General features: G+C 45.3%; 3 protein-coding genes across 3 annotated transcripts; 2 read left to right on the top strand and 1 right to left on the bottom strand.

Moving 5' to 3' along the window:
• Window positions 1-11,641: 11,641 nt before the first annotated feature.
• Window positions 11,642-13,261, bottom strand: LOC139443765 (histone deacetylase complex subunit SAP130-like). The gene has a single exon (XM_071224684.1). It carries the CDS (start codon window positions 13,259-13,261, stop codon window positions 11,642-11,644), a length of 1,620 nt encoding a protein of 539 aa, XP_071080785.1.
• Window positions 13,262-14,848: 1,587 nt separating this feature from the next.
• On the top strand, window positions 14,849-15,682 carry LOC139443767 (paternally-expressed gene 3 protein-like). The gene has a single exon (XM_071224685.1). It carries the CDS (start codon window positions 14,849-14,851, stop codon window positions 15,680-15,682), a length of 834 nt encoding a protein of 277 aa, XP_071080786.1.
• Window positions 15,683-16,010: 328 nt separating this feature from the next.
• On the top strand, window positions 16,011-16,652 carry LOC139443768 (paternally-expressed gene 3 protein-like). Its single transcript, XM_071224686.1, has one exon. It carries the CDS (start codon window positions 16,011-16,013, stop codon window positions 16,650-16,652), a length of 642 nt encoding a protein of 213 aa, XP_071080787.1.
• Window positions 16,653-20,818: the final 4,166 nt, after the last annotated feature.

Genomic DNA, 20,818 nt, shown 5'->3' on the forward strand with positions numbered 1-20,818 from the left:
TTTTTTCCAAGAATTGTGGTGGTTGCTTCATTTTGTGTGCCAGTATTTGTTTCCCTGTTACGTTGTTGGGGAGGGGAAGACAATCGAGTGTGAAGTTTCTATTTTCATTACCAAGAAGATCCTTCAAGACCAAGTTACTAACATTGTTAGAGGAGGTTCTTGCCTGAAACCACTAGCTATCAAGCGATGTTTGGATGAATTCTCATACAGGAACTAGTTTGGAATCGCCATTCGGTAAATAGTTTCAAGCTGAACTGAAGGATTTGTAATGCATCTTACTTTTCAATAGTAATGTAATCTCTACATGTGTCAACAGCTATGTGGTAATGAACAAGACCTATTGATTTGAAATCCAGTCATGGTTGTCAATAGTACTTTTATCTTGTGTTGCTACTTTCATGTGTCGTCAATCCAATCTCATAGTGAGATTGTGATCATTAGGGAAGAGATTTCTTTATATGAGAGCAGGTGTACTCAAGAAGCCAGCAAGAAGGAACCAGCAAGTAGAAGTGTTGCAGAAACAAGGAGTGGGCAGTAAGGACATTCTGAACATTTACATAAAAAGAACCATTACATATTTCAAAGTTTGAATCAAGTAATTGTGTCTGATTGACATTTTGTTCATCATCAATATTCACTAAAGTGAAAATGGAACGAGGCAGGGAAAGGGAGGGGCATAAACTTGTATCGAGAGATTCTTCATAGGTGCGTGAAAGATGAAGGGGTGTGGAGAATCACCAGCCTTGACTGAACCAAAGCCAATGTGTCCACTTCAGCCTCTACTGGTCTAAACTTAGAAGGTATTGCAGTATCTGCATGACTTTTGTCCTGTTTGTGATAATCTTTTATTTTATAAATACATCATTTCGCAATCTCAATAGGATTCTTAGTTTTCCTTGTGCCATGTACGTTTGTTTTCATTTATTGTGTACTTGTAACCTGTGATAGAGAAGATCACTTGCTTGTGTGAGTGTATGATACTAGTATGTAGACTAACTATATTATTAATGCATCTTTAGTCATTTCATGGGAAGGATTTACTTTGCTGATGGGGAGGGAAGGGGGTTTTTATATTTAATTTCTTCTTTACAAAATACTTCAAGAAGTACGAAGAGAACAGGAATCAAGCAAGATTTTGTCCATGAGGAAGTTTTCAACTATTTTGCTACCCATCTCTGATGGAACAGACTCCTTAAGGTATTCTTTGAATCCCTTATAGCTTTGTTTGTATAGCTTTAACTTTCTTGCCAAATCTCACTGTCACTGTTTTGCTGAGAAAAGTTTTGCTAAGAAATCACCAAGATATTGCAATGTTTTGTGTCAATCAGAAAACTGCAATTTATTTCTTACTTTCTCCAAAGAATTGTGTTGGCTACTTTTAATTGTGTGCCAGTATTTGTTTTCCTCTTACGTTTTTGGGGAGGGGAAGGCAATCAAGTGTGAAGTTTCTATTTTCATTACCAAGAAGATCCTTCAAGACCAAGTTACCATCATTGTTAGAGGAGGTTCTTGCCTGAAACCACTAGCTATCAAGCGATGTTTGGATGAATTCTCATTCAGGAACTAGTTTGGAATATACGGTAAATAGTTTCAAGCTGAACTGAAGGATTTGTAATGCACTTACTTTTCCATCTCTACATGTGTCAACAGCTATGTGGTAATTTACAAGACCTACTGATTTGAAATCCAGTCATGATTGTCAATAGTACTTTTATCTTGTGTTGCTACTTTCATGTGTCGTCAATCCAATCTCATAGTGAGATTGTGATCATTAGGGAAGAGATTTCTTTATTTTGAGAGCAGGTGTCCTCAATAACCCAGCAAGAAGGAACCAGCAAGTAGAAGTGTTGCAGAAACAAGGAGTGGGCAGTGAGGACATTCTGAACATTTACATAAAAAGAACCATTACATATTTCAAAGTTTGAATCAATATTCACTAAAGTGAAAATGGAACGAGGCAGGGAAAGGGAGGGGCATAAACTTGTATCGAAAGATTCTTCATAGGTTTCTGCATGAAAGATGAAGGGGTGTGGAGAATCACCAGCCTTGACTGAACCAAAGCCAATGTGTCCACTTCAGCCTCTACTGGTCTAAACTTAGAAGGTATTGCACTTTCTGTGTGTGTAATCGTGTGTATCATAATAGTATTAATACATCATTTCACAATAGAAATAGATGCTTGGTTTTTGTGTGCCATGTTCATTTGTTTTTTTATTTATTATACCTGCAACCATGTGTATGTGAGCATATATTTGTATGTAAACTGACTTTGTATTATCAATGTGACTCTCAAAATCTTGTGCTTTTGTAAAAGCATTTGTTGATGGGAAGGGAAGGGAGTCTCATATTTACTTTCTTCTTTACAATATAAAAGAAAGAAATGCCAAGAAAGGAAGAATCAAGCAAGATTTTGTCCAAGAAGTGTTCGACTATTTGCTACCTAATGGACTAATTCAGGTATTCTCTGAATCCGTAAATATCTATGTATGTTCTATATAATATTCATTGACATACCATGAATGTGTTAACTTTCTTCATGAGTATTTTAGCAAAACAAACAAGATGTTGTGGATGGTTTGGGGTGCCGACATGTTTCTTTTCAGCTAGCATGTATGTGGTTGGAGGAAATTTGCCAGACTGGTTTTCATGGTTGACTGACTTCACTCGACAATGGTATGGCTGTCACTTAAATACTGTTTCTTGCCACATCTCACTGTCACTGTTTCAATCTGAGAATAGTTTAGCTGAGAATTTATTGAGACATTGCAATGTTTGTGTCAGAGAACTGGGTTCTTACTTTCTCTGAATCTGATGTTGGCCAACTTGTTTCATATTGTTGATGGGGAGGTGAAGGTGTGAAGTTCAGACAAGACCAAGTTACTATTAGGAAGCAAGGACTATTAGAAAGAATTCTCATCATGACAATTTGAGCTCTCATCAAGTGTAGAACAGAAGATTTTGTGTTGCTTCAAACATGTTCCTTATAAGGGAAGTAACTTGTATCTACTAAACTGAAAGTCAGATATCTTTGCCTTGTTTGTCTGAATGACATGTGAGGGAGGGGAGGGAAATAATTGTGCAGATTCTCAGATGACAGATCCAGACAAGTTTAGGATCCAAAGAAGAGCTCAACAATCCAACTGACATCAACCCATGAGTACTCCATACTTTTTCAATGAAGAACAGTGGCAGATTAATATGAATACCAAGACATCAGTGTGATATGGATTGAAGCCAGCTGTCGGTCATGTCAGTACATTTGACCTTTCTTTGATACAATGTTGTCAGTGTCATTGTTGGGCAATAGGACTTTTTGAAAGATATTCTTTAACGCTATCAAGTGAGAAAAAAGATTCCAGCATGGTTTGTCAGGCTATTAGAAAGTGTCTGTGCAGTAAGAAAATATGCAAGTTCAGGAAGAGAAAGTTCTGTTTCAAAGCTTCGATCAAGAATAGAAGTGAATTTTTGAATGACAGCCATCAATATCTACTAAGTGAAACTGACTTTCAGATAGGGAAAGGGAGGGGCATTAACTTGTTTCTACAGATTTTTCATAGATTCTTGAAGGGAACTCAACTGCCATGTCTCCATCCCTGGTTCAGCCAACATGAGCTTGCAAACGCCTCAGGTATACATGCATGTGAAATTGGTTTTCTGTGGAAATGAATCTTGAATTTGTGAATGCAAAACACTTTCACAATACATTTACTTCACAATGTTACCTTTTTTATGAATTATTTTGGTTCATAGTAACCATTGTAACTGAAACTCCAGTGTTACGAGGGAACACTTGTTGACAATTCGATGGTCCTGTTTGGAAGGTTGACCATTATGGCTGTCCATTTTTGTTTCTGCAAGATTTGGTAACTATCCTATTTTAAAAGAAAGGTATTGCAATGTCTGTTTAGTTTCTTCGAAGAAGTTGGCTACCTTCTGAATATCCTTGTTCCAATTTTGTTGATGGGTGGGAGGGGATAAAGTTGTGAATTTTTCTTGTTCCAAAAGAAGACCTGACAAGACAAGATACCAACAGTGTCAACAAACAACATGCTACCCATGGTATAAGGACATGTTCCTGCCCAAGATGGAACAGTGAATCAGTTAACAGTTAAGCCCTGGTATTGATAACAAGATTTCTGTCTTGCATGCAAGGCATTCCATAAATGAAAGTGCAAATGTGCAAACAGTTATATTTTTATTGTATTGACAAGTATGGGAGGGGAGGGAGAGTAACTGTACAAATTATTTATAGATGATCAGACTGCATTATCCAAGGAAGAGCCTAGTGACATAGTGACTGACAGCTACACACCAAAATACCAAAACAGTTCTGGATCAAGAATGATGGGGTAATTAAACCAAGCCATTGAGATTGGATTTGATGAAATCTATGGATTTTTTGTGTTGTAAATGCTAATGATGGTTTTCTGTGTTTTACGGTGTGTGTTTTCTATCACCATATTCTTTTGTAAAACAAATAGTAGTGTCACTGTGGGATCATTGGGGAGGGGTTTAATTTATCAAAAGCAGGTACCCTCAAGTGTGTGGAAACAACCAGCAACTAAGCTAAGAGTGAACCAGCAATAAGGAATTATTACAGGAACTTGGAGGTTGCAGCAAGGAAACTCAACAAGTTAAGAGAAGAACATACTCTTTTTTTCCAAGCTCAAGTCAAGAACTAAAGTTACATATGTTTGACTTAAAAAAATGTTTTATATATAAAACTATAAATATGTAACAGTAAAACCATGAGTTGGGGATAGGGAGGGGTATTAACTTGTTTCTACAGATTCTTCATAGGTTCCGTAACCTCACTGCCTTGACGCGACCAAAATGTCCAGTTCAGCCTACATGGGTTTGGAAGGCACAAGGTATAGAGGTAGATGCATGTAGAACTGTGAATCTTGAATTTGTGGATGAAATGCTATCTATTTGCTTCAAATGTTTTTTTAGGTAATATGATAACTGTTATCTTTTTTTTACTTTGTTTTAATTGGTATGATAACTGAATGTCATTTTGAATTGGACTCAATCATGTAAACAGTTCAACATTATTTTATCATTAGCTTACTGCATTTTGCATATTGTGCTCATGTTCATGAGATGGTGTCGATGGGGATGGGGGCATTTCAGCCTTACTCTTTCTTCTTAGAACATTAGTACAAGCAGGATCAAGAGGCAAGAGACAAGGAAGTTTTTGTCCAAGAGGAAGTTTTTGCTCAGCTTTTATGATTGAACTGGCTTAGTCAGGTATTATCTGAATTGTCAAATAGCTTTGTTTTTGGATTGTTGAAATAATGAAGTAATTGTCATGCGAATGTTTGGTACTTTCTTGAAACTTTGCCTTATTGAAAAAAGCATGTTGTGGATTTGGTGGGGTTTCTTTGAAGGTCATCTAAGTGGTTGGAGCATTTTGCCGGTCCTGTTTTGAAGGTTTTCCAGCTTGTCACTCAGCACTGGTATGGCTGCCCATTTCTTCCTGTGAGATTTCGCAACTAATTTTCTTATAAATGTTGCAATGTTTGACAAAGAATTTGAATGTTGTCCACCTTCTGAATTGTTTCCTTGTAATTTGTTGATGGGTAGGGAGGGGAAAAAGTGAATTTTTGTTATTCCAAAAGGCCAAACGAGACCAAGATAACAGTGTCAACAGGGGAAGTCATTGCCAATTAACAACTTTCTACCCATGGAAATGGACAAGTCTTGCCCAGGATCGGTGAACAGTTAAGCCCTTGTATCGAAGATTTGTGTTTCTGAACATACTCTTTTTCCAAGCTCAAGTCAAGAACTTAAGTTACATGTGTTTGACTGAAAATAATGTTTTATATATAAAACTATAAATATGTAACGGTAAAAACCATGAGTTGGGGATAGGGAGGGGTATTAACTTGTTTCTACAGATTTTTCATAGGTTCCGTAACCTGACTGCCTTGATTCGACTGAAATATCCAGTTCGGCCTACATGGGTTTGGAAGGCACAAGGTATTGCACTATATGCATGTAGAACTGTGAATCTTGAATTTGTGAACGAAAAGCACTTTCATAATATATTTTTATTCATATGTTTTCTTTAGGTAATATGATAACTGTTTTCTTTTGCTCTGTTAATTGGTATGATAACTGAATGTCATTTTGAATTGGACTCAATCATGTAAACAGTTCAACATTATTTTTATCATTAGCTTACTGCATTTTGCATATTGTGCTCATGTTCATGAGATGGTGTCGAGGGGGATGGGGGCATTTCAGTCTTACTCTTTCTTCTTAGAACATTAGTACAAGCAGGATCAAGAGGCAAGAGACAAGGAAGTTTTTGTCCAAGAGGAAGTTTTTGCTCAGCTTTTATGATTGAACTGGCTTATTATTCAGGTATTATCTGAATAGTTTAATAGCTTTGTTTTGGGATTAATATAATTAAGAAATTACATATTAATATGTTCATTGTCATATGTGTGTTTGGTAGTATCTTGAATCTTTGCTTATAGTTATATTAAAAAAGCATGTTGTGGATTTGGGGTGCTTAAGCATTTCTTTTCAATGTGGTTGGAGCATTTTTGATGGTCCTGTTTTGAAGTTCTTGCAGCTTGTTAGAGCTAACCATTAAATACTAAAACATAGTTCTGGATCAAGAATGATGAGGTAATTAAACCAAGCCATAGAGATTGGATTTGATGAAATCTATGTATTGTTTGTGTTGTAAATTTTAATGATGGTTTTCTGTGTTTTACGGTGTGTGTTTTCTATCACCATATTCTTTTGTAAAACAAATAGTAGTGTCACTGTGGGATCATTGGGGAGGGGTTTAATTTATCAAAAGCAGGTACCCTCAAGTGTGTGGAAACAACCAGCAACTAAGCAAAGAGTGAACCAGCAATAAGGAATTATTACAGGAACTTGGAGGTTGCAGCAAGGAAACTCAACAAGTTAAGAGAAGAACATACTCTTTTTTTCCAAGCTCAAGTCAAGAACTAAAGTTACATATGTTTGACTTAAAATAATGTTTTATATATAAAACTATAAATATGTAACAGTAAAACCATGAGTTGGGGATAGGGAGGGGTATTAACTTGTTTCTACAGATTCTTCATAGGTTCCGTAACCTCACTGCCTTGACGCGACCAAAATGTCCAGTTCAGCCTACATGGGTTTGGAAGGCACAAGGTATAGCAGTAGATGCATGTAGAACTGTGAATCTTGAATTTGTGGATGAAATGCTATCTATTTGCTTCAAATGTTTTTTTAGGTAATATGATAACTGTTATCTTTTTTTACTTTGTTTTAATTGGTATGATAACTGAATGTCATTTTGAATTGGACTCAATCATGTAAACAGTTCAACATTATTTTATCATTAGCTTACTGCATTTTGCATATTGTGCTCATGTTCATGAGATGGTGTCGATGGGGATGGGGGCATTTCAGTCTTACTCTTTCTTCTTAGAACATTAGTACAAGCAGGATCAAGAGGCAAGAGACAAGGAAGTTTTTGTCCAAGAGGAAGTTTTTGCTCAGCTTTTATGATTGAACTGGCTTAGTCAGGTATTATCTGAATTGTCAAATAGTTTTGTTTTTGGATTGTTGAAATAATGAAGTAATTGTCATGCGAATGTTTGGTACTTTCTTGAAACTTTGCCTTATTGAAAAAAGCATGTTGTGGATTTGGTGGGGTTTCTTTGAAGGTCATCTAAGTGGTTGGAGCATTTTGCCGGTCCTGTTTTGAAGGTTTTCCAGCTTGTCACTCAGCACTGGTATGGCTGCCCATTTCTTCCTGTGAGATTTCGCAACTAATTTTCTTATAAATGTTGCAATGTTTGACAAAGAATTTGAATGTTGTCCACCTTCTGAATTGTTTCCTTGTAATTTGTTGATGGGTAGGGAGGGGAAAAAGTGAATTTTTGTTATTCCAAAAGGCCAAACGAGACCAAGATAACAGTGTCAACAGGGGAAGTCATTGCCAATTAACAACTTTCTACCCATGGAAATGGACAAGTCTTGCCCAGGATCGGTGAACAGTTAAGCCCTTGTATCGAAGATTTGTGTTTCTGAACATACTCTTTTTCCAAGCTCAAGTCAAGAACTTAAGTTACATGTGTTTGACTGAAAATAATGTTTTATATATAAAACTATAAATATGTAACGGTAAAAACCATGAGTTGGGGATAGGGAGGGGTATTAACTTGTTTCTACAGATTTTTCATAGGTTCCGTAACCTGACTGCCTTGATTCGACTGAAATATCCAGTTCGGCCTACATGGGTTTGGAAGGCACAAGGTATTGCACTATATGCATGTAGAACTGTGAATCTTGAATTTGTGGATGAAATGCAATCTCATAATCTATTTGCTTCAAATGTTTTTTTTAGGTAATATGATAACTGTTATCTTTTACTTCTGTTAATTGGTATGATAACTGAATGTCATTTTGAATTGGACTCAATCATGTAAACAGTTCAACATTATTTTATCATTAGCTTACTGCATTTTGCATATTGTGCTTATGTTCATGAGATGGTGTCGAGGGGGATGGGGATGGGGGCATTTCAGTCTTACTCTTTCTTCTTAGAACATTAGTTCAAGCAGGATCAAGAAGCAAGAGACAAGGAAGTTTTTGTCCAAGAGGAAGTTTGTGCTCAGCATTAGTGTTTGAACTGGCTTATTCAGGTATTATCAGAATAGCTCTGTTTTGGATTGTTGAAATAATGAAGTAATTACATATTAATATGTTCATTGTCATACGCATGTTTGGTAATTTTTGCTTTATTGAAAAAAGCATTTTTGTGGATTTGGTGGGGTGCTTATGAGTTTCTTTGAAGGTCATCTACGTGGTTGGAGCATTTTTGACAGTCCTGTTTTGAAGGTTTTCCAGCTGGTCACTCAGCACTGGTATGGCTGCCCATTTCTTCCTGTAAGATTTCACAACAATCTGATTTCAAGAGAATTTTCTTATAAATGTTGCAATGTTTGACAAAGAATTTGAATGTTGTCCACCTTCTGAATTGTTTCCTTGTAATTTGTTGATGGGTAGGGAGGGGAAAAAGTGAATTTTTGTTATTCCAAAAGGCCAAACGAGACCAAGATAACAGTGTCAACAGGGGAAGTCATTGCCAATTAACAACTTTCTACCCATGGAAATGGACAAGTCTTGCCCAGGATCGGTGAACAGTTAAGCCCTTGTATCGAAGATTTGTGTTTCTGAACATACTCTTTTTCCAAGCTCAAGTCAAGAACTTAAGTTACATGTGTTTGACTGAAAATAATGTTATATAAAAATAAAACTATAAATATGTAACAGTAAAACCATGAGTTGGGGATAGGGAGGGGTATTAACTTTCTACAGATTCTTCATAGGTTCCGTAACCTGACTGCCTTGATTCGACTGAAATATCCAGTTCAGCCTACATGGGTTTGGAACACACAAGGTATTGCACTATATGCATGTAGAATCTTGAATTTGTGAACGAAGATCACTTTCATAATATATTTACTTCAAATGCTTTTTAGGTAATAGGATACCTGTTTTCTTTTACTTTGTTGTAGTTTTTATTGGTATGATAACTGAATGTCATTTTTTTGAATTGGACTCAATCATGTAAACAGTTCAACATTATTTTATCATTAGCTTACTGCATTTTGCATATTGTGCTCATGTTCATGAGATGGTGTCGAGGGGGATGGGGATGGGGGCATTTCAGTCTTACTCTTTCTTCTTAGAACATTAGTACAAGCAGGATCAAGAGGCAAGAGACAAGGAAGTTTTTGTCCAAGAGGAAGTTTTTGCTTTGCATTTGTGATTGAACTGGCTTATTCAGGTATTATCTGAATTGTTAAATAGCTCGTGTTTGGATTGTTGAAATAATGAAGTAATTACATATTAATATGTTCATTGTCATACGCATGTTTGGTAATTTTTGCTTTATTGAAAAAAGCATTTTTGTGGATTTGGTGGGGTGCTTATGAGTTTCTTTGAAGGTCATCTAAGTGGTTGGAGCATTGTGCCGGTCCCGTTTTGAAGGTTTTCCAGCTTGTCACTCAGCACTGGTATGGCTGCCCATTTCTTCCTGTGAGATTTCGCAACTATCTGATCTCAAGAGTATTTTCTTATAAATGTTGCAATGTTTGACAAAGAATTTGAATGTTGTCCACCTTCTGAATTGTTTCCTTGTAATTTGTTGATGGGGAGGGAGGGGAAAAAGTGAATTTTTGTTATTCCAAAAGAAGGCCAAACGAGACCAAGATACCACCATTGTCAACAGGGGAAGACATTGCCATTAACAACTTTCTACCCATGGGAACGGACAAGTCTTGCCCAGGATCGGTGAACAGTTAATCCCTTGTATCGAAGATTTGTCTCTGAAAATACTCTTTCCAAGTCAAGAACTAAAGTTACATGTGTTTGACTGAAAATAATGTTTTATATGTAAAACTATAAATCTCTTAAAGTAAAAACAGTATGAAGTGGGGATAGGGAGGGGTATTAACTTGTTTCTACAGATTCTTCATAGGTCCTGTAACCTCACTGCCTTGACGCAACCAGTTCAGCCTACATGGGTTTGGAAGGCACAAGGTATTGCAGTATGTGCATGTGAAATTGGTTTTCTCTAAAACTGAAAGTTGTGAATGAAAAGCACTTTCATAATATATTTACTTCAAATATTTTTTTAGGTAATAGGATACTTGGTTTCTTTTAGTTTGTTTTAATTGGTATGATAACTGAATGTCATTTTGAATTGGACACAAAATCATGTAAACAGTTCAACATTGATTTATCATTAGCTCACTGCATTTTGCATATTGTGCTCATGTTCATGAGATGGTGTCGAGGGGGATGGGGGCATTTCAGTCTTACTCTTTCTTCTTAGAACATTAGTACAAGCAGGATCAAGAAGCAAGAGACAAGGAAGTTTTTGTCCAAGAGGAAGTTTTTGCTCCGCATTTGTGATTGAACTGGCTCATTCAGGTATTATCTGAATTGTTAAATAGCTTTGTTTTTGGATTGTGAAGTAATTACATATTAATATGTTCATTGTCACACACGTTTGGTAGTTTCTTGAACCTCTGCTTTATTGACAAAAGCATGTTGTGCATATGGTGGGGTGCTTATGCATTTCTTTGAAGGTCATCTACGTGGTTGGAGCATTTTTGCCGGTCCTGTTTTGAAGGTTTTCCAGCTTGTCATTCAGCACTGGTATGGCTGCTACCATTTTTATTCTGCTGGATCTCTCAGCTGATCTCACATCTGATTTTAATGTAAAATATTTGATTACACATCATACCAAACAGTAGTTTATTCTTACTCTGCAAAGAATTCGTTTGTTGGTTTCCCTTTAAACTGTGGTGCAATTATATTGGTCGGGAGGGGAGCTAATCAAGGTGTGAAGTTCTATTTGTTCCAAAGAAGACCAAGATGCAGTCAAAGGAGGATGTTCTCTATATCAAACAACTTGCTACCCATGGCTATTAGGACAAGTTCTCATCAAAGACCAAATTTGGAATAGGTAAACAGTTGGCAACCCATAGGCATTTTTTAAACTTGAGAAAGTTTTTTAGATACATATTCCTACTGCTAAACTTGTGTAAATACATATTATACCAAGTGAGTTTTTATTTGTTTGTTGGATTGTTTGTGAGGGAAGGGGGGGTGCTTATTGTGCAGGACTGGTATGACTGACTGGATTGAAGGAAGACCATGGCATGACAAAGACCAAACTACTGGATGGAAGGGCGACCCTGACTGGATGGACGACCCTGGCATGACTGGATGGATAGACGACCATGGTGTGACTGGATGGATAGACGACCATGGTGTGACTGGATGGATAGATGACCATGGTGTGACTGGATGGAAAGAAGACCCTGGTGTGACTGGATGGACGACCCTGGCATGACTGGATGGATGGACGACCCTGGTGTGACTGGATGGACGGACGACCCTGGTGTCTGGATGGAAAATCCTGGGGTGACTGGATGGATAGGTGACCTGGATGGATGGACGACCCTGGTCGGACTGGATGGATTGACGACCCTGGCATGACTGGATGGATGGACGACCCTGGCTTTGACTGGATGACCCTGGCTTTGACTGGATGGATGACCCTGGATGGATGACCCTGGCATGACTGGATGGAAAGAAGTCCCGACGTGACTGGATGGATGGACGACCCTGGCCGGACTGGATGGATTGACGACCCTGGCTTTGACTGGATGGATGAACCTGGCATGACTGGAAGGACGACCCTGGATGGATGAACCTGGCATGACTGGATGGAAAGAAGGCCTTGGCGTGACTGGATGGATGGACGACCCTGGAGTGACTGGATGGACGGATGACCCTGGTGTGACTGGATGGACGGACGAACCTGGTGACTGGATGGAAAATCCTGGCTTGACTGGATGGATGGGTGACCTGGATGGAAAGAAGACCCGATGTGACTGGACGGATGGACGACCCTGGCCGGACTAGATGGATTGACAACCCTGGCTTTGACTGGATGGACGACCCTGGAGTGACTGGATGGACGACCCTGACGTGACTGGATGGATGGACGACCCTGACGTGACCTGGATGGAAAGAAGACCCCGATGTGACTGGATGGATGGACGACCTTGGCCGGACTGGATGGATTGACAACCCTGGCTTTGACTGGATGGACGACCCTGGAGTGACTGGATGGACGACCCTGGCGTGACTGGATGGATGGACGACCCTGACGTGACCTGGATGGATGGACGACCCTGGCCGGACTGGATGGATTGACGACCCTGGCTTTGACTGGATAGACGACCCTGGATGGATGACCCTGGCATGACTGGATGGAAAGAAGACCTTGGCGTGACTGGATGGATGGACGACCCTGGAGTGACTGGATGGACGGATGACCCAGGTGTGACTGGATGGACGGACGACCCTGGTGTGACTGGATGGAAAATCCTGGGGTGACTGGATGGATGGGTGACCTGGATGGAAAGAAGAACCGATGTGACTGGATGGATGGAAGACCCCGGAGGACTGGATGGAAGGACGACCCTGGAGTGACTGGATGGATGGACGACCTTGGCTTGACTGGATGGACGGACGACCCTGGTGTGTCTGGATGGATGGACGGACGACCCAGGTGTGACTGGATGGACGGACGACCCTGGTGTGACTGGATGGACGACCCTGGTGACTGGATGGACGACCCTGGTGACTGGATGGAAAATCCTGGGGTGACTGGATGGAAAGAAGACCCCGTCATGACTGGATGGAAAGGAGGCCCCGACATGACGGATGGATTGACGACCCTGGAGTGACTGGATGGATGGACGACCCTGGAGTGACTGGATGGACGACCCTGGTGACTGGATGGAAAATCCTGGGGGGTCTGGATGGAAAGAAGACCTTACTGGATGGAAAGGAGACCCCGACATGACTGGATGGATGGAAGACCCCGGCGTGACTGGATGGATGGACGACCCTGGAGTGACTGGATGGACGACCCTAGTGTGACTGAATGGACGACCCTGGAGTGACTGGATGGATGGACGACCCTGGAGTGACTGGATGGATGGACGACCCTGGTGTGACTGGATGGACGACCCTGGTGACTGGATGGAAAGAAGACTCCGTCCTGACTGGATGGAAAGAAGACCCTACTGGATGGAAAGAAGACCCGGACATGACTGGACGGAAAGAAGACCCCGGCGTGACTGGATGGAAAGAAGACCCCGACGTGACTGGACGGAAAGAAGACCCTGACGTGACTGGACGGAAAGAAGACTGGAGTGACTGGATGGATTGACGACCCTGGTGTGACTGGATGGATGGAAAGAAGACCCTGGTGTGACTGGATTGATGGAAAGGAGACCCCGACGTGACTGGATGAAAGAAGACCTTGACGTGACTGGACGGAAAGAAGACCTTGACGTGACTGGATTCACAGAAGACCCTGGTGTGATTGGATGGAAAGAAGACCCTACTGGATGGATTTTAAGACCCGATGTGACTGGATGGAAAGAAGACCCCGACGTGACTGGATGTAAAGAAGACCCTGGTGTGATTGGACGGAAAGAAGACCCTGGTGTGATTGGACGGAAAGAAGACCCTACTAGATGGATTGAAGACCCCAACGTGACAAGATGGAAAGAATACCCCGACATGACTGGATGGAAAGAAGACCCTACTGGATGGAAAGAAGACCCTACTGGATGGAAAGAAGACCCTGGTGTGACTGGATAGATGTAAAGAAGACCCTGGTGTGACTGGATGGATGGAAAGGAGACCCCGACGTGACTGGATGGAAAGAAGATGACGTGACTGGACGGAAAGAAGACCCCGACATGATTGGGTGCAAAGAAGACCCTGGTGTGACTGGATGGAAAGAAGATCCTGGTGCGACTGGATGGAAAGAAGACCCTGGTGTGACTGGATGGAAAGAAGACCCCGACGTGACTGGATGGAAAGAAGAGCCCGACGTGACTGGATGGATGGAAGAGCCCGACGTGACTGAATGGATGGAAGACCCTGATGTGTGGCTAGATGGAAAGAAGACCCTGGCGTGACTGGATGGAAAGAAGACCCTGGCGTGACTGGATGGAAAGAAGACCCTGGTGTGACTGAATGGATGAAGACCCCGGCGTGACATGGATGGAAGACCCTGGCGTGACTGAATGGATGGAAGACCCTGGCGTGACTGAATGGATGGAAGACCCCGGCGTGACTGATTGGATGGAAGACCCCGGCGTGACTGGATGGATGGAAAGAAAACCCTGATGTGTGGCTAGATGGAAAGAAGACCCCGACGTGACTGGATGGAAAGAAGACCCTGGTGTGACTGAATGGATGGAAGACCCTGGCGTGACTGACTGAATGGATGGAAGACCCTGGCGTGACTGGATGGAAAGAAGACCCTGGCGTGACTGGATGGAAAGAAGACCCTGGCGTGACTGAATGGATGGAAGACCCTGACGTGACTGGATGGAAAGAAGACCCTGGCATGACTGAATGGATGGAAGACCCTGGCGTGACTGGATGGAAAGAAGACCCTGGTGTGACTGAATGGATGGTAGACCCTTGCGTGACTGAATGGATGGAAGACCCTGGCGTGACTGAATGGATGGAAGACCCTGGCGTGACTGGATGGAAAGAAGACCCTGGCGTGACTGGATGGAAAGAAGACCCTGGCGTGACTGAATGGATGGAAGACCCTTGCGTGACTGGATGGAAAGGAGACCCTGGCGTGACTGGATGGAAAGAAGACCCTGGCATGACTGAATGGATGGAAGACCCTGGCGTGACTGGATGGAAAGAAGACCCTGGCGTGACTAAACGGATGGAAGACTGCGTGACTGAATGGATGGAAGACCCTGGCGTGAATGGATGGAAAGAAGACCCTGGTGTGACTGAACGGATGAAAGACCCTGGCGTGAGTGACTGGATGGAAGACCCTGGCGTGACTGGATGGAAAGAAGACCCTGGCGTGACTGAATGGATGGTAGACCCTTGCATGACTGAATGGATGGAAGACCCTGGCGTGACTGAATGGATGGAAGACCCTGGCGTGACTGGATGGAAAGAAGACCCTGGCGTGACTGAATGGATGGAAGACCCTGGCGTGACTGGATGGAAAGAAGACCCTGGCGTGACTGAATGGATGGAAGACCCTGGCGTGACTGATTGGATGGAAAGGAGACCCTGGCGTGACTGATTGGATGGAAGACCCTGGCGTGACTGACTGAATGGATGGAAGACCCCGGCGTGACTGGATGGAAGACCCTGGCGTGACTGGATGGAAAGAAGACCCTGGCGTGACTGAATGGATGGAAGACCCTGGCGTGACTGAATGGATGGAAGACCCTGGCGTGACTGAATGGATGGAAGACCCTGGCGTGACTGGATGGAAAGAAGACCCTGGCATGACTGAATGGAAAGAAGACCCTGGCGTGACTGGATGGAAAGAAGACCCTGGCGTGACTGAACGGATGGAAGACCCTGGCGTGACTGACTGAATGGATGGAAGACCCTGGCGTGACTGGATGGAAGACCCTGGCGTGACTGGATGGAAAGAAGACCCTGGCGTGACTGAATGGATGGAAGACCATGGCGTGACTGAATGGATGGAAGACCCTGGCGTGACTGAATGGATGGAAGACCCTGGCGTGACTGGATGGAAAGAAGACCCTGGCATGACTGAATGGATGGAAGACCCTGGCGTGACTGGATGGAAAGAAGACCCTGGCGTGACTAAACGGATGGAAGACTGCGTGACTGAATGGATGGAAGACCCTGGCGTGACTGGATGGAAAGAAGACCCTGGTGTGACTGAACGGATGGAAGACCCTGGCGTGAGTGACCGGATGGAAGACCCTGGCGTGACTGGATGGAAAGAAGACCCTGGCGTGACTGAATGGATGGAAGACCCTTGCGTGACTGAATGGATGGAAGACCCTGGCGTGACTGGATGGAAAGAAGACCCTGGCGTGACTGAACGGATGGAAGACCCTGGCGTGACTGGATGGAAAGAAGACCCTGGCGTGACTGGATGGATGGAAGACCCTTGCGTGACTGGATGGAAAGAAGACCCTGGCGTGACTGAATGGATGGAAGACCCTGGCGTGACTGGATGGAAAGAAGACGCAGACGTGACTGGATGGAAAGAAGACCCTGGCACATCGTGATGGATGACCATGACGGACTGGAGGTTGGATTGAAGATTGAAGTTGGAGATGACAAGATGGATGGAAGACCCTGGCATGACTGGATGGATGGAAGACCCTGGCGTGACTGGGTGGATGGAAGACCCTGGTGTGACTGGGTGGACGGAAGACCCTGCTGGACCTACCTTCCCGGGAGAAGCATGAGATGGTGGACCTTCCTGGGAGCAGCGTGAGAATCCGGACCTTCCATGGGGAGTGTGAGATGGTGGACCGTCTTGTGCTGCTGTGGTAGGTCCAGATTCTCACGGCGCTCCGGGGAAGGTCCATCTCAAGCTGTTCCAAGGAAGGTCCATAAGATGGATGACCAGGCGCAGCAGTATGGTTGACCCTCCCTAAAGCAGAGTGGACCTGGGCCAGCGTGAGATGGTGGACCTTCCCTGGATCAGCGTGAGATGGTGGACCTTCCCCGGAGCAGCGTGAGATGGTGGACCTTCCCCAGATCAGCGCGAGATGGCGGACCTCTCCTGGATCAGCGCGAGATTGGACCTTCCCCGGAGAGGCGTGAGTTGGACCTTTCCCGGAGAGGCGTGAGTTGGACCTACCCGGAGAGGCGTGAGTTGGACCTTCCCCGGAGCAGCGTGAGATGGTGGACCTACCCAGGATTAGCCGAGATGGTGGACTTTTCCCGGATCAGCGCGAGATGGTGGACCTTCCCCGGAGAGGCTTGAGATGGTGGCCCTTCCCTGGATCAGCGTAAGATGGTGGACCTGGATCAGCACGAGATGGTTGACCTTCCCCGGAGAGGCGTGATATGGTGGACCTTCCCTGGATCAGCGTGCGATGGTGGACCTTCCCTGGATCAGTGTAAGTTGATGGACCTAGATTGGTGCGAGATGGTTGACCTTCCCCGGAGAGGCGTGATATGGTGGACCTTCCCTGGATCAGCGTGCGATGGTGGACCTTCCCTGGATCAGTGTAAGTTGATGGACCTAGATTGGTGCGAGATGGTGGACCTTCCCTGGAGAGGCGTGAGATGATGGACCTCCCCTGGATCAGCGTGAGATGGTGGACCTGGATTAGCGTGAGATGGTGGATCTGGGTCAGGGCGAGATGGTGGACCTCCCCTGAATCAGCGTGAGATGGTGGACTTTCCTGGATCAGCATGAGATGGTGGACCTGGATCAGCGTGAGGTGGTGGACTTTCCTGGATCAGTGTGAGATGGTGGACCTGGATTAGCGTGAGATGGTGGACCTTCCCCGGAGAGACTTGAGATGGTGGACCTTTCCCGGAGAGGCTTGAGATGGTGGACCTTCCATGGAGAGGTTTGAGACCTGGTGGACCTTCCCCGGAGAGGCTTGAGACCTGGTGGACCGTCCCCGGATCTGCGAGAGATGGTGGACCTTCCCCGGAGAGGTTTGTGATGGTGGACCTTCCCCGGATCAGTGCAAGATGGTGCACCTTCCCCGGATCAGCGCGAGATGGTGGACCTTCCCCGGATCAGCGCGAGATGGTGGACCTTCCCCGGAGAGGCGTGAGATGTTGGACCCTCCCTAGATCAGCGTGAGATGGTGGACCTTCCCCAGAGGTGTGTGATGGTGGACCTTCCCCGGATCAGCGCGAGATGGTGGACCTTCCCCGGAGAGGTGTGTGGTGGACCTACCCCAGATCAGCGCGAGATGGTGGACCTTGCCCGGAGAGGTTTGAGACCTGGTGGACCTTCCCCGGAGAGGCTTGAGACCTGGTGGACCTTCCCCGGATCAGCGCGAGATGGTGGACCTACCCCGGATCAGCGCGAGATGACCTTCCCCAGATCAGCGTGAGATGGTGGACCTTCCCCGGAGAGGCGTGAGATGGTGGACCTTCCCCGGATCAGCGCGAGATGGTGGACCTTCCCTGGAGAGGTTTGAGACCTGGTGGACCTTCCCCGGAGAGGCTTGAGACCTGGTGGACCTTCCCCGGATCAGCGCGAGATGGTGGACCTACCCTGGATCAGCGCGAGATGGTGGACCTACCCCGGATCAGCGCGAGATGACTTCCCCAGATCAGCGCGAGATGGTGGACCTTCCCCGGAGAGGCGTGAGATGGTGGACCTTCCCCGGATCAGCGCGAGATGGTGGACCTTCCCTGGAGAGGTTTGAGACCTGGTGGACCTTCCCCGGAGAGGCTTGAGACCTGGTGGACCTTCCCCGGATCAGCGCGAGATGGTGGACCTACCCTGGATCAGCGCGAGATGGTGGACCTACCCCGGATCAGCGCGAGATGACTTCCCCAGATCAGCGCGAGATGGTGGACCTTCCCCGGAGAGGCGTGAGATGGTGGACCTTCCCTGGATCAGCGCGAGATGGTGGACCTTCCCTGGATCAGCGCGAGATGGTGGACCTTCCCCCGAGAGGCGTGAGATGTTGGACCCTCCCTGGATCAGCGTGAGATGGTGGACCTTCCCCGGAGAGGTGTGTGGTGGACCTACCCCGGATCAGCGCGAGATGGTGGACCTTGCCCGGATCAGCGCGAGATGGTGGACCTTCCCCGGAGAGGTTTGAGACCTGGTGGACCTTCCCCGGAGAGGCTTGAGACCTGGTGGACCTTCCCGGGATCAGCGCGAGATGGTGGACCTACCCCGGATCAGCGCGAGATGACCTTCCCCAGATCAGCGCGAGATGACCTTCCCCAGATCAGCGCGAGATGGTGGACCTTCCCCGGAGAGGCGTGAGATGACGGACCTTCCCTGGATCAGCGTGAGATGGTGGACCTTCCCTGGATCAGCGTGAGATGGTGGACCTTCCCCAGATCAGCGCGAGATGGTGGACCTACCCCGGATCAGCGCGAGATGGTGGACCTACCCCGGATCAGCGTGAGTTGGTGGACCTTCCCCGGATCAGCGTGAGTTGGTGGACCTTCCCCGGATCAGCGCGAGATGACCTTCCCTGGATCAGCGTGAGATGGTGGACCTTCCCTGGATCAGCGTGAGATGGTGGACCTACCCCGGATCAGCGCGAGTTGGTGGACCTTCCCCGGATCAGCGCGAGATGACCTTCCCTGGATCAGCGTGAGATGGTGGACCTTCCCTGGATCAGCGTGAGATGGTGGACCTTCCCTGGATCAGCGTGAGATGGTGGACCTTCCCTGGATCAGCGTGAGATGGTGGACCTTCCCTGGATCAGCGTGAGATACCTGGATTAGCGCGAGATGGTGGACCTTCCCTGGATCAGTGCGAGATGGTGGACCTTCCCTGGATCAGTGCGAGATGGTGGACCTTCCCTGGATCAGTGCGAGATGGTGGACCTTTCCTGGACCAACAAGAGATGGTGGCCCTTCCCCTGAGCAACAAGAGATGGTGAACCTTCCTGGGAGCAGCGTGAGATGGTGGACCTTCCTTGGAGCAGCGTGAGATGGTCGACCGTTCACGGAGCAAGAAGAGGTGGTGGCTCTTCCCCGGAGCAGCAAGAGATGGTGGACCTTCCCCGGAGTAGCATGAGATGGAGCTTCCCTGGAGCAGAGTGAGATGGTGGACCTGGAGCAGCTTGAGATGGTGGACCTGGAGCAACGTGAGATGGACCTCCCCGGAGATGGTGGACCTGGATCGGCCTGAGATGGTGGACCTTCCCTGGAGCAGCGTGACATGGTGACCTGGAGCATTGTGAGATGGTGGACCTTCCCTGGAGCAGCCAGAGATGGTGGACCTGGAGCTGAAGTGTGAGATGGTGGACCTGAAACGGCATGTGATGTGGACCTTCCCTGAAGCGCATCCACCATGGTGGATACGAGGCATCATGAGCTGGATCGTCGGTCTTGGTACAGCATGGTGAAGGACCACTCTCAGATGCATCATGTACTCAGACTGGCACCTGTGGGAGCCTTGACATTTTAACAATCCCAGTATACACTGAGATGATATCGCAGCATGAGGTGTAGACCTTTTACGGAGATGATGACCCACAAGCAATGAGTTGAGGGTTTAAGGCATCGGGGACAAGCACTAGATGCACATAGCAAGACCAATACTGCATGATCTAGGTGGGGATATGAAGCTGCACAAGACGTAATCCTTCCCATGTAGTTGATGTGTCATGTCAAATGGACTCCTTGAATCAGTGTTAGATGGTTGGGGAAAGAAGACTTTACTCATTGTCATAAATTGTCCAATTATGTACAATTTATTTAGTTTTCTCTAATTGTTAAATACGTC

This window comes from Haliotis cracherodii, unplaced genomic scaffold (assembly GCF_022045235.1).
Source record: "Haliotis cracherodii isolate W230 unplaced genomic scaffold, xgHalCrac1.p SCAF_5, whole genome shotgun sequence".
Lineage (NCBI taxonomy): Eukaryota > Metazoa > Mollusca > Gastropoda > Lepetellida > Haliotidae > Haliotis > Haliotis cracherodii.

Bases quoted from the DNA above. Each gene is read 5' to 3' on its own strand.
- LOC139443765 (XM_071224684.1), bottom strand. From the start codon at position 13,261: ATGTCGGGGCCTCCTTTCCATCCAGTCATGACGGGGTCTTCTTTCCAT.
- LOC139443767 (XM_071224685.1), top strand. From the start codon at position 14,849: ATGGAAGACCCTGGCGTGACTGGATGGAAAGAAGACCCTGGCGTGACT.
- LOC139443768 (XM_071224686.1), top strand. From the start codon at position 16,011: ATGGAAGACCCTGGCGTGACTGGATGGAAAGAAGACCCTGGCGTGACT.